General features: G+C 44.6%; 1 protein-coding gene across 1 annotated transcript; it reads right to left on the reverse strand.

Annotated features, from left to right (window-relative positions):
- Positions 1-237: 237 nt before the first annotated feature.
- LOC141920968 (solute carrier family 22 member 2-like) lies at positions 238-12,011 on the reverse strand. Its single transcript, XM_074818650.1, has 11 exons — positions 10,520-12,011; positions 8,207-8,310; positions 6,998-7,152; positions 4,689-4,857; positions 3,641-3,755; positions 3,429-3,535; positions 3,098-3,312; positions 2,554-2,662; positions 2,064-2,176; positions 898-997; positions 238-392 (listed from the first exon to the last, which is right to left on the reverse strand). The coding sequence occupies exons 1-11, from the start codon at positions 10,928-10,930 to the stop codon at positions 326-328; spliced, it is 1,665 nt and encodes a 554-aa protein (XP_074674751.1). The 5' UTR covers positions 10,931-12,011; the 3' UTR covers positions 238-325.
- Positions 12,012-13,089: the final 1,078 nt, after the last annotated feature.

The raw sequence follows: 13,089 nt of genomic DNA on the forward strand, positions 1-13,089 counted from the left end.
AAACGACAAATTTAGACTTCATGGAGGCTTATAAAGTTTTGTTGGGATGGACCCCACCATCCCCAAGTTAAGATCAGTCCCCATGTTGAGGTCCACACAGCTGGTATGAAAATTTCCCAGCCTTAAAACATACTTATCTTATAATGTACAGAGAGGGAAGCAGCTATGCAGTGATAGGGACAATCCCCTCAGAAAACCCCAAACATTGTAAATAAAGGATAGGCAGACAAAAAAAGATACAAGACTTTTGAGAGAGTATTTATTCCAATTTGCCTTTCCATTCTAGTCCCCTAAAACAGACTGTCCAGAAAGAGTTATGCCTTCTTCAGTCATGTGCTACTTCTGATGTCTGGACGTGGAGATAGATTTTTTTTGCCTTTGGAGCACTTTGCCTGCAAGAATATCAAGACATGAGCAGCAAACCAGGAATGAAGGTGTTCAGAGAGCACTTAACTTCAAGTACTTGCTCTGCCTCTTTCCCAAAGAAAGTGAGCATCTAATCCTCAAATCCTCTAGGTTTTCTCTGACTCCTCAGTAGATACTGGTGCTTCACTGACCACACAAGTAGCTGCTATCAAGTCTGCCCTTTTTCTGTTCCACAATTAGTTGGTTTTTTAAGCACAAATAACTTTTATAATAGTGTTGCAGCAGTTTTCAGACTAGTGCAGTTATTCACAGGCCAGTAAAGACCTATTCTTCTTGTTTTCAGATGCCTAGGTAGACAAGCGGTAAAGAGAGAGTCCAAAATCTCTCCAGCTAGAGTCTGGGAATTAACTAGCAACTTTTTGGAAGCATAGGAGGAAGCCAAGTAACCCCTGGGCTTCCCAAAGGAGCTACGGGCAGGGATTTTGCACAATTTCAAGTAAAAGTTGCTAAGAGTTCATCATTCTGACTCACCTGTGAAAGTTTTCAACATCTTCAACAGTCTCAGGCAAAACGCGTCCTTTAGTTTCAGGTAGAAGCAACACCAATCCACCCGCAATCAAACCAAGAACAGCTTCAAATCGAACAGATGCACAAAGAACTTGTTAGCATATACCAATTTCCAGTGTATACACCACTTTCTTACTGCCTGACACAAAGGACTTGCAAATGGCATTTTATTTTGTTCTTCATACAAGATGCACACATCAAGGCTCTATACTGTCATGCCGTATCTGGCTGTCATGTGAAGACAGCAATGAGCCAAGATCAGTTGTTATGCACTGAACTAGGGCATCTCAGACTGGACAGACAATCCTTCCTTTATAGAGGAAAGAACTCTCTCTAGTGTGAGAGTATGCCAAGAAACATAGACAGTTTTTCTGCTAATTCACATAAGATTAGAAAATACATACAGAATGTATTATCTCCAACACAATCTGATTAACTTCTCCACTGATCATTTCTTTTACTCACTTTGAACATGTTTGGAGTCTATATTTTAAATCTATCAAGCACTCTCCTAAATGTCCTGTCTGTTGAAAACTGCATCTTGCCATTCAAGACTTTTCTCTATAAATAGTGTGCTGATCTAAAGATTCAGAAAGGTCTTGCAGACCCTGACCTGAGAGTTCAGGTCACTAGTCTGCAAACACTCATCTTGCATTTATTTACCAACCTCTTTCCAAATAGCTGGAGAATAGCCAGTTAACAGACTGTCAGAAAAGCTGAAGTGTAACAGCCATGCTTGTACTCCATTAAATAGGCGATTATGTGAAATTCTAGGTTTTGGCTCCTGAACTGAAACAATATACCTCAGAGAAGAGCAGTAATAACTCATCAGATTTGAATCCATCAAATATTAATCTCATCAAAACATTTTTCAGCTCTTTGCCATCTGTCAAACCTGTATTCACCTCTAACTTCCTTTAAAATGCAAGGAACAATAATAAGGGCAAGGAGACATGAATGCATAAACAAGTTCCAGGTTCTTACAAACTAAAGGCTATGACTTGTATAGACTGGAAGGGGCTTCTGCTGAACTTGGAGCAACCGCCTCTGGGGCTTTTCTCTCTCTTTGAAACTTGGGTCCCACTGCTGCACCCCAGGAGTGGCCAGCAAGGAGGTAAGATGGAACTTACTGAAGACTATCAGTGGCAGATCATGCCAGACTTCCACCAGTCTGTAGACAATGAATGGGACGATGACTCCACCAATATCGCACAAGGATGAGCAGACCATCACCCCAAGGTTCCTGGTTCAACAGCAAAGAGATCACATTAGCAGTAGAGTACTGTAGATGGAAGGGGACGGATAACAACTCTGACCCTTGCACAGGACAAATCCAAGCACTACATGGGACTTCAGATCCCTCATCTACCTTGGTTGCCTCCACTTTTCCCTTTGTTTCAGTCACATGAGTTTTCACCTGCCTTAAAGTACATTTTTTTTCTTTATTAAGCTACCTTTTTAATGCATTTTAATTGTGATCTACCTACTTTATGTTCAGCAGTACTTGTGTAGTTCTGAAGTATTTGAGGATAACTTGATTTAGCATAAGACGTAACATGCACATTGGCCTCAACTACTTGTTTCCAGGCCAAATGCCAATGGGGAGGAGGATGCACCTACCTGATGTATGTTGGATATAGTTCAGTGTTTACAAAGCAAACCATTTCAAAAGACATTGTGATTCCCATTCTCCCGATGCAAGCAGCAATCACTTTTAGCCAATGTATGTCTGCAGAGAAAATGTGTTTAACACATTTAAAATTATCCCAGCGATTTAGCAGGTGTCAATTAGTACACCAGTGTTATTTTAGGGGGACCTCCAATCCATGTCACTTGATGTTTCTAAGGGGCCTTGTTTTATCTGTGTGAATGAGGGAACGGGAACAGTCAGCACCCCATGAGCTGTGGCACAGGGACCATCCCAAAGCAGCACGGAGGACCCAGGTGCTTTGAGGCTTATTATTAGCAGGCCTACAAATCAACCTCATTTCATTTCTGCAGCATGAGAAGCACCACTAAAAGTCAAGGAGGCAGCACCCGATGATGGGCGTGGGTTTGCGAACCTTTGGGGAAACCTCAAGGAAAGGGAGAGGTGGGTGCTGTTCCCAGGGGGCAAAGCCAGGGCGGGAAGCCACCACCATATGGCCTCACCCTGGTGACTCACCCTCTGGGATCAGGGCTGTGACAAGGCAGGCAGCCCCAGCCACCAGGTTTGCAGCAGCCCAGGGGTAGCGCCGCCCTACACGGTCGATGGTGACAATGATGATGAAGGCAGCTGGGAATTCAACAAGTGCAGAATAGAGGAAATCCAGATACATGTTCCCAGCAGCTAGTCCCATGTGCATGATGAGCCCCTGGTAGAGGACGGAGCTTGTGAACCTAGACAGAGAAGAGCATCCCGCCTCTGTTAGTCAGTTGAAGAACAGAGGTCTGTGTCCTGCTGGAGCCCTCAAAAACAGAACTTCAAAAACAGCTCTCCAACGTTATCTTCTTACCAGTTGTACATCAAAATGAATGTGTTTTTTCTCATTTGTGGTGTCCTGACAAGGTCAATGAGTGAAGGACTCTGCTTTCCACCATCTTCCTCTTCAAATTTAATATCCTGTCGAAGAGCCAGTACAAAGTACAGTAAGTTTCTACTGGGAGGAACTCATCGAAGGGACTATCATGATGTTTACTTACATGTACTAGCAAACCCTCAGCTCACCTCAAAATGGGAAGGCATCTTCTTCTGATTCTTTTTAGCTATATAACTGACAATTTTCATAGCTTTGTCATTTTTTCCTTGAGATATCAGCCACCTGGGAGACTCTGGGAGGCACCTACAACATGAGTGGATGCTATTATATACCAAAACATAAAGCCCACATAGTGCTCCCATGTATGGAGACTGGAGAGTGCACTTTGGTTGAATAGAGGCAGGTGGGTTTTTTGGTTGGTTGGTTGGTTTTTGTGTGTTCCTCCCCCCGTCCTCCACCACCTCAGGAAAAGTAGTATACCCCACTGCTGAAATGGGAAGAGGAGGGGTTGTGGTAGTGGCTTCGGTCAGAGATGAGCTTACTAAGAATAAATCAGGGAAGGGCTTTGAGCGAGAGTAGTGCTATCATTTTATTCAGCCTGTTCACCACAAACTGTCTCCTCTCAGGGAGCCATTTTCCAGTTGTGCCATCACAGGTTAAGAAGTAAACAAGCTGGAATTGGCTTACCAATTCACAAATATGGAAAAAGGAAGACAACAAATCTCTTTCTACTATTCCTAACTTCTCAACTCACCCAGACAATTTCTCAAATCCAAAGCACTCAAACTGAAAAATACCAATCAAAAAGAGAGGAGAGGATCCAAAATAAAGATGAACCCACGTGACTTCTTTTTGGTTGGACCACAAAAAGCTACAACTTTTTTCCTTAAAAGAACACGTAAAAAAAAATCTGTTACAGTTATGTTAGCATTCAACAATCTCTCAATAACCATCTCTTCGGTGTAGGATCTGCTAAATTATGTCAAGGCATTTATTTTCCTTCATGAAATGCTTCATGAAGATAATATATGACATTAAACCACTCTCTCCCAGTGTTTTTCAAAGTGGTCTTTCTTTTAAACCGAAGTCAGGTTCCTATTTCCCTCTCCTTTTTGCTGCGTACCTCCTCTTTACACTAAGAGGTGTGCACAACCAAAAAGCAGTGCCAAATCTCCCTGAGTATCAAGCCTCAGGAAGCAGGAGAAGCTAGTTTTTGGGTCATGGGCAGAATTTTACCAGTAGTAGAGCAGGAAGAAGCAACTGGGCAGGGTGACAGTGAGCTGCAGCCACCGCCAGTGAGGGATGGCATAAGCGATGGCATCAAAGATCAGGAGTCCAATAGAGAAGGCCATCTGGTAGAGGATGCCCACCGTCCTCCGGTACTTTGGACCGACGACTTCTGTCACTGCAAACATGCACAGAGACAGGTGAATGACAGCTCAGCCATGACTGCTCAGTGCAGCAGTAACTTGCTCTGCAGGGGGGCTGGAAGACCAATGCTGTGTTAGTGCCCTGAAGAAACCGTTTTGGTCATCCTGGGCTTCCTGGAATAAAGCCTCCAGACAAAAATCCCCTGGTGCTCGCAGAGGAAGGTTTGCTTTACTGTCACCCTAACTCTCAGCAGAGGAGAAGACACTGCTCCTACTCTTACACTGGCCTAAGGCATGCAGTACTGTCCTCTGTTGTAGAAATCTCTGAGTAAATCAAATATTCCTCAAAGTGCACAGATGGATTTTGTTACAAAACCTAACACCAACCTACATAATGTCTCCAACCTGATAACAAAACATCATATTTTGGTTTATAAGTGCAGCTTTTCAGCCCACATCTCACTCCAAGTATATAAGAAATGCTTGTACCACAGGATGGCACACAGCTTCCTGGTCAGGATGGCTTCACAACTCATCTGCACTTTGCAACTGCACATCACGGGGTAGACCCACAGGTTAAGTCTTGTTGATAGAGCTAGAAGTAACTATGCCAGCAGACAGGCACAAGCACACTCACAATTTTGCATCTGGTTTTGTGATTTCAAGAAAGCAAACCAATTAGAAAAAGAACAGAAAGCAGTTATTCAGCAACTGAAGGAACTGCTGTGTTTTGGAGCCATGGATTAGCTAATACTGCTTGGCCAAATGATGCACAAAGACATCTCCTCAGGCTTGGTAGGACTGAGCCAAAAGCAGCTGAAGGGTAGACAAGTGTCCCAGGAGAGCACAAGAAGGTTGCTCTGTCCTTGTACCCTTCCCTGGGCATTCAGTATTGGCCACCCTTAGGGAGAAGATACAAATTTAAAGGTGCTTTGGGGCTGATTCTAGGTGACTTCTCTCTCACAAGAGAGTTTCAAGAACCCAAAAGTAACAACATATGACTGAGGAAAAATACCAGGATAGGGCAAATCATTGTCCTGATAGGGATTTCAGGCTCTAAAATGGCATAAAGTTCCCCAGAAGAGGTGATGAAGATTTCATTTGTGCCAAGAAGATATTTAAGAGGCCAAGCAAGCATCTAGAATATGTACAGGATAGAATAATCATGTCTTGTCAGAAGATGGTCTGGACTGTGGGCTAGATATTTTTATTTATATCAGACATCTGGATAATTGCATTAGCAAGATGTCTCCACTAAAAGACTTAACATTTTAGAGTGTTATTTACATTTTCATCACCATCACAGTGAATTGGATCACTCAGAGCTACTCCGTAGAGCCACCTGACATCCTAATCCAGATAAGGCTCTACTGGGCAGCATTTAAGATATTTAATTTGCTGCTCCAGTGATTGTTTGGAATTGAGTTTTTTTGACAAGAGCCAGAACTCCACACCAGAGAAGCCCCAGGCAGCTCTACGATGCACCAGAAAGCTGAGCTGGCCCCAACCCTCCTGTCACACAGCTGTGCTTCGCCACCAGACATGATCAGTGCAAGATGCTTGGAGAAGCACCAGCACAGCCTGGCTCCTCGCACTGCTCTGCAGTCCCCCAGGTTGGCCTCCACTCAGACAAGTGCACAGATACCCAAACAGCTTGTCTTTTTCTGAGCAAGTACATGCTGTTCTTCTGTTATTTTTAGGCTGTAAAGCCTCTGTTTGCCCTTTAATGCTCTTTGTGTCATAAAAATGCCTCCAATTTTCTCCACCCTCTGCCTGCTTCTTTAATGGCTGCTCTGTCAACACCCTGTCTGTGACTGGGCTGGAGCCGCTACAGTCTGCCCTGGCACTGCCACCTTCCCCAGCCAATGCTCAAGGGAAGGGAGAGGAGCCCTGGGACTCAGATCTGTAAAGGGGAGCTGCACCATAGGGGAAAGCCTACCTTGAGGTAACAGCCCTAATATACCACTGCTTGCTTGAGGTTTGAAGGCTACCATCATTAGGGACAAGCAACAGTGTTTTAAAAAAAATTCCAAAAAGTCAAAGAGGGAGAAAACTCCTTGATAAAACACCATGGGAGGCATTTTTTAAATGCCTTTTGTTCATTGTTTTGTTTGGTTTTTTTTTCTCTTCATCTTCTGCAGCCAGTCTCACTGCTGGGAAAAGGTCTGAACTCACCCAGGATGTAGCCTGCAGTCCAGCAGCCCTTGCTGACCAGTCCTTGCAAGAAGCGGAGGATGACTATCCACAGATAAGTGGGCACGAAGACCAGAAGGATTCCACAGACAACGTTTGCAAGAATTGTATTTAAGAGGCAAAATTTACGGCCAAACCTGGATTGGAAGATAATACAAATAAAGCAAAACACTAGTTGTGAAAACATTGGCTTTTTAAAGTAGTAAGAGTTTTGTACATTTTTGGAAAAAAATCCAAGTTTACTATATAAAGGATAGATGCATACTGACTTATTCCTAGCCCATTATTCATCTGCTTTTCAACTCCTAGAAAAAAAATACTGTGCCAAATGCTCTGCAATTCCACAAAGGCTATCAGGCTTCTCAGAGTAAGAAAAGTTTCCCGAGTTAAAGAGCAGCTATAGTCCCATATTTACATATATTTGGGCTGTGACTGTTATGTCTGAATTTCGGAACAGGCAGCTTAGTAATTAGGTTTTTATAATGTAGTGAAACATAAGTATGGATTAATATTATGAGTCTGATATCTCTGCATGTACCAGAGTAACAGATTTATATACCCCAATCTTAATCCCCCAGAATTTTATATTTATAGATCTTGCTGTGAGTGGGCTGCATTTCACAGCTGGATCAGCTCAGACCCTGCTGTCCTAACAGTCTCGGCAGCAGGGGAACAAGGGGGAAAAAGGGCTTTCAAATACCAGCATTTGTTTCTTTTTAACTCTGGTTAACTGGGCAAGGGCAGCTGTTTCTGCTGGCTCTGAACAGGGGTGCCAAAGATGCCAGGACAGAGGGATTTCTGAACTGGCACTCCTGCTTATCTACCTGGCAATCTCTGTGGCTACTATTTCAAAGTTTCTCCAGAGGAAGCAAAGTGTTTCCAGGCTCCAAACCAGCATTTCCTGTCTTTGGTTAACACCCTCAGGCTCTGGTGTGGCACAGTGGAGAGTTTTGGGCCCACAGTCCTAAAATAGCCCTCATGGGCTCTGTGGGACTCGCAAATCACCAGGTATGACCTAAGAGACAGAGTACTCCCTCCTAATACTGTGACTGAACATCCAGGTGGTTGCCCTTATTTTGAAAAAGAGCAGAGATAATACCAGTTGCACAACTTTTCTCTGCCTTTACCTAAGCTCAGCTGCTGAACACTGATAAGGGAGGTCAGAGGGTTTTACTGTCAGCCCACACATACCTGTCTGCTATGTAGCCAATGTTTATAGAGCCAATAAAAAATCCAGCATTCACAGAAGACTGAAAGAGGTCCAGCTTCCAGGAGTCTTCACACACGAGGTTAAACTAAAAGAGCAACCACAGTTAAAGCAAAAGAGTGAAATGAGGAGCTGGCTCACATCCACAAGGCTCCTTCTAATCAGTTAAAGATTTAAACTTATTTCTGGGTCAATGCCTGTTTTATCAGCACCCAGAAACCCTACTGGCTTAATTAAGTGTCCAAGAGTAAAAACAGGATGAAGCCCTTGAGCAGTTTCCTGGTATTTCCCATTCATGTCTCTTCTCTTGTTACTGGAAAGAACATACATAACTGACCTGTCAAGATCAGGACTCTAATTTATGTTAGGCCTTGATGATGAAATCATCATGGATCTGATGACCATCCTGAGCTTTTCAAACATCTTTTTTTGTGGCTGATGGTGAACATGTCTAAGCAGTTCTGGTCACCTCATACCCTCACATGCCACAGTAGTCCCTGGAGACCTCTCAGGACTAAGGGGGATGCCTTCACTAAAGGTATCCTAGATGCTTGCAGAAACCTGCCTCATCTCGCTTCCCATGGACCACCAGCTCCCCAAAGGAGGGTGGGAGGAGATATTTGCATCTGCATCTTCTCTCTGTTCTGGCTTTTTGCTCAACTAAATTGTCCTACAGCCTAACGTGTCTGGAGACCAGGTATTTTGTATCCAGGGCCAAGCTTTATACCACATGGGTACGCACATATATTTGCCATCTGGCCTTAGTTCTCTTATCTTACTTAAGCAGATATACATAAAAGCTACTGGAGAATAAGTTATTTCAATAAGCTGTCCTAAACATGACTGAGAATCCCTTCCCATCCTACTGGTAGCTAGGTTTATCTAAAGCTATGCATCTTTAATCAACATAAAACAAGATATTCCTCCTGATGCTCTGTGGGAGGAGGAAATTCTTCCATGTGTAAATTTTTCCTTCAAGCAAAGTTACATGCTTTACTTTGTGCTATCCTTTGCCTTGCTTAGCTGCCAGAGCAAGGGAGAACATAACAGAGTCTGAGAGCCTTCACAGAAACAGTCACATCCAGAAGCAAAACACATTGCCAAAATGCACAGAGGCATATGACATTTCTGGTTATCCTGTGGAAGAAGTGGCCCGTGGGCCTGGCCGTGCTCCACCTTCAGAAGAAAAGGAAAGATGACTGATGTGAGAGTGTGATTGCACAAATCCACACAGATTTCAAGTTTTCAGCTTCCCACAATCTCAAGAGATCATGGTAGGGGCATCTGGACCACAGCATCTGCTCAAGCCTTTTGCAGGAGATGTGCCCACTGCTCTGCTGCTTTGTAGAAGTCCTGGGTCACCCTCCATTTGAGGTGTCTCACTTCCTCACTTTAATATCACACAGTCCATACTTTGCTGAAAGAAGTACACTTACAACACACCACCTAAAATTTAGCTCCAACCTCTTACAAAACTATAAATGCTGAAGCTGCTAGAGCACAGAATTTACCTGCTCCAGTGTTTGTGTTAGACATATGGGGGAAAGAATCCTGACTTTCACCATCTCTAAAAATTTGGTGGAACTTTCTATGACAAAATCAAGTTTGTCACCCCAGATACTGATTGGTTTTTAAAGTTAAGGCACCTAAAACCCTAAAGTACCCTAAGTAGCTTAAATACCATTTTCAGTTTAATCACGTCTTCTGAGAACACATAAGATTTTCTGCAATTTATTCCTGAATTAAGCTGTTTAATTGTAGGAGGTGATTACCTTTTCCCCCACCCGTAGTCACTCAATCATATTTGAAACAAACTTTAAAAGATTTTCTTCATTAAAAAAAAGGAGTCAAGACCTTCACATCTGGGCACAGATCCCAGGAAGATTGGGAGGACTGTGCAGTATGCCCACTCAGGGATCAGATGGTTTTGTTTGCAGCACTGCGAGCTGCTGCTTCCTCACAGGCACTGTTTACACACCTCCACCAACTGGACCTCTCATGTGATGGGAGTTTCATTCAGAACTGGACTTTATCTACCTAGGGATTTATTTGCTGAAATATGCTTTGCTCCCCAGCTGGAGATATAAGCCTCCTGAGCAGCCAAGGCAACGCTTCACAGCAAGGACAGGGGGAAAGACAACTTGCAAAGCGCTGTGTGCAAGTTTGCAGCAAGAGGATCCCCTTGTTCAGGTTAGCAGGCGCCATTTTAACACAGCCTAGGCTACACCAACCCTCTCCCATGTCCCTCAGCTCGCCATTAACTGAGGGGGCACGGGAAGGGGGGTATTTGTTTGTACCTCGGTCACGAGAGAGGTCCCTGGGGTGTCATAGACCCAGCCGTCCCGGCAGGGACCAAGGGGGACGGCGCTCCGGTTGCCCACGAGGCTGCCAAGGGGGTCAGTGCAGCTGATGCCCGTCGTGTTCCAGTCCACCTCATACCTCCTGCAGCGGCTGCTGAAACCAGCCCCATGGCCACCCCACTCGGGAACCGTGTAATTCAGCTGCTCCTCCAGGCTCCAGCCACACCGCTGGCTCAGCTCAGCCACGCCGGGACTGAAGCAGCGATGCTCGGGGATGAACCCAAAGAAGACAACTCCCACATACACCGGGGTGAAGGCAGCAGAAAGCAAACACAAGACAAAGAAGGTTTGCTTCTGGAACCTGTCAAATTCTCCAACATTCTCCAAAATGTCATCTAGTGTTGGCATTTTGGCATCAAAACCACCCCAAAAACCTCATCTAGGTCTTCTCTGAAGCACTGATATATTTAGTTGGCAGCAAAGCTATTTAAGTAACAAAGACATTTGACCAAAAGTCAAGACTAACTCCATAAATTATTAAACTACATGTTGCAAGCTTTATTTTTTAGGTTTCAGTTCAAATCAGACCTTTATTCACCCAGGGATAATTTGCATTTAACCCCTAATCAGAGCACATATGTTCCTTTTCTCCAGAAGAGCCGCTAACAGCCACAGCACTTTAGGGGTTTTTTTTATTACCCAAATCAGCTCCTCAAAGAAGACACATTTTAAGGAACAAGTGTAGATGGAAAATTCCACCAACATGCAAAGAAATGAAAAGTTTAGTGTAGCAGTTGCTGGGCACTACATGTGAACAAGGCTCATCAGTCGGGTTCTATAAAGAATAGGTAAGTACACTGTGAAACAGAAGTGTCTCTGCATTGAGTCATATAATGGTAGAGGAACAGCTTTGCCACACACTCCAGTATCATGTATGTCTCACCCCTGCAGCCACCCTCACTTTCCACACTCCTCTATTTCCAAGGAAAACCTCTCCCACCTAGGTCAGGGGACACAGTTTTCACCTGACCATATTTTTGCAGTGATACAAAAGTTAAAAGCATTCACTAAGGAATTATGCACTGGGAATAATTTGGGAAGCCATAATATAAAATACACACAGCCAAAGCAACTATTTCTTACAGTAGAAGACCTGTAAGGCCTTAGGTAGAATCCATTGTGGAGCACACCCAAAAAAATCCAGTTATATCAGGCTCCAATGATACTTCATGCTGTCTATGGATAGACACTTGCTACTCCAACACATTTTGCTGACAACAGCTGCTTCCATCAGGAAGAAAGATGACATTTAAAAGATGGACTACTCCGTAGATCGCTCTATAGAGAGATCTGGACAGGCTGGAGCGATGGGCTAAGGCCAACTGTAGGAGTTTCAATAAGGCCAAATGCCGGGTGCTGCACTTTGGCCACAACAACCCCCAGCAGCGCTACAGGCTTGGGGAGGAGTGGCTGGAGAGCTGCCAGTCAGAGAGGGACCTGGGGGTGTTGACTGACAGCCGGCTGAACATGAGCCAGCAGTGTGCCTAGGTGGCCAAGAAGGCCAATGGTGTCCTGGCTTGTATCAGCAATAGCGTGGCCAGCAGGGACAGGGAAGTGATCTTACCCCTGTACTCGGCACTGGTGAGGCCGCACCTCAATTACTGTGTTCAGTTTTGGGCCCCTCACTACAAAAAGGACATTGAATTACTCGAGCGTGTCCAGAGAAGGGCAACGAAGCTGGTGAAGGGTCTGGAGCACATGTCGTACGAGGAGGGGCTGAGGGAACTGGGGTTGTTTAGTCTTGAGAAAAGGAGGCTGAGGGGAGACCTCATCGCCCTCTACAACTACCTGAAAGGAGGTTGCAGAGAGCTGGGGATGAGTCTCTTTAACCAAGTAACAAGCGATAGGACAAGAGGTAATGGCCTCAAGTTGTGCCAGGGAAGGTTTAGACTGGATATTAGGAAGCATTTCTTTACAGAACAGGTTGTTAGGTGTTGGAATGGGCTGCCCAGGGAGGTGGTGGAGTCCCCATCCCTAGAAGTGTTTAAGAGTCGGGTTGACATAGCGCTGAGGGATATGGTGTAGTTGGGAACTGTCAGTGTTAGGTTAATGGTTGGACTAGATGATGTTCAAGGTCTTTTCCAACCTAGATGATTCTGTCATTCTGTGAAAAAAGTGAAAAATGGTCTAGAAAGTGACTTGCACAGTTTAGGCAAACAGGCAAAAAATTAAAGAGCTCCTCTAAATACACTCCAAAAAATAAACCAGCTTAGGCAGGCATTCTGGTCCAGGGACAGAACCAGAACCAGTTCTACACCTGGTCTCACTGCCCATCAGCCATCAGAGCAACAGTGGCCTAACCAGCTATGAAAGCTCCTGTGTGGACCAGCACTCCCAGATCATTCCCTGCATCACACAGACATGCCCCCCTCCACTCCTACCTCCTCTTCTCAGGCAGGAATGGCTGAAGCAGGGTAACAAGGACACCTCTCCTGCAGCCACTTAGAGCTGTGTTACCCTAAGCCCAGCACAGCACCACCCCACAACAGACCTTTACCTCCGTGGCT

The sequence above is a fragment of the Strix aluco genome, chromosome 3, assembly GCF_031877795.1.
Source record: "Strix aluco isolate bStrAlu1 chromosome 3, bStrAlu1.hap1, whole genome shotgun sequence".
Taxonomy (NCBI): domain Eukaryota; kingdom Metazoa; phylum Chordata; class Aves; order Strigiformes; family Strigidae; genus Strix; species Strix aluco.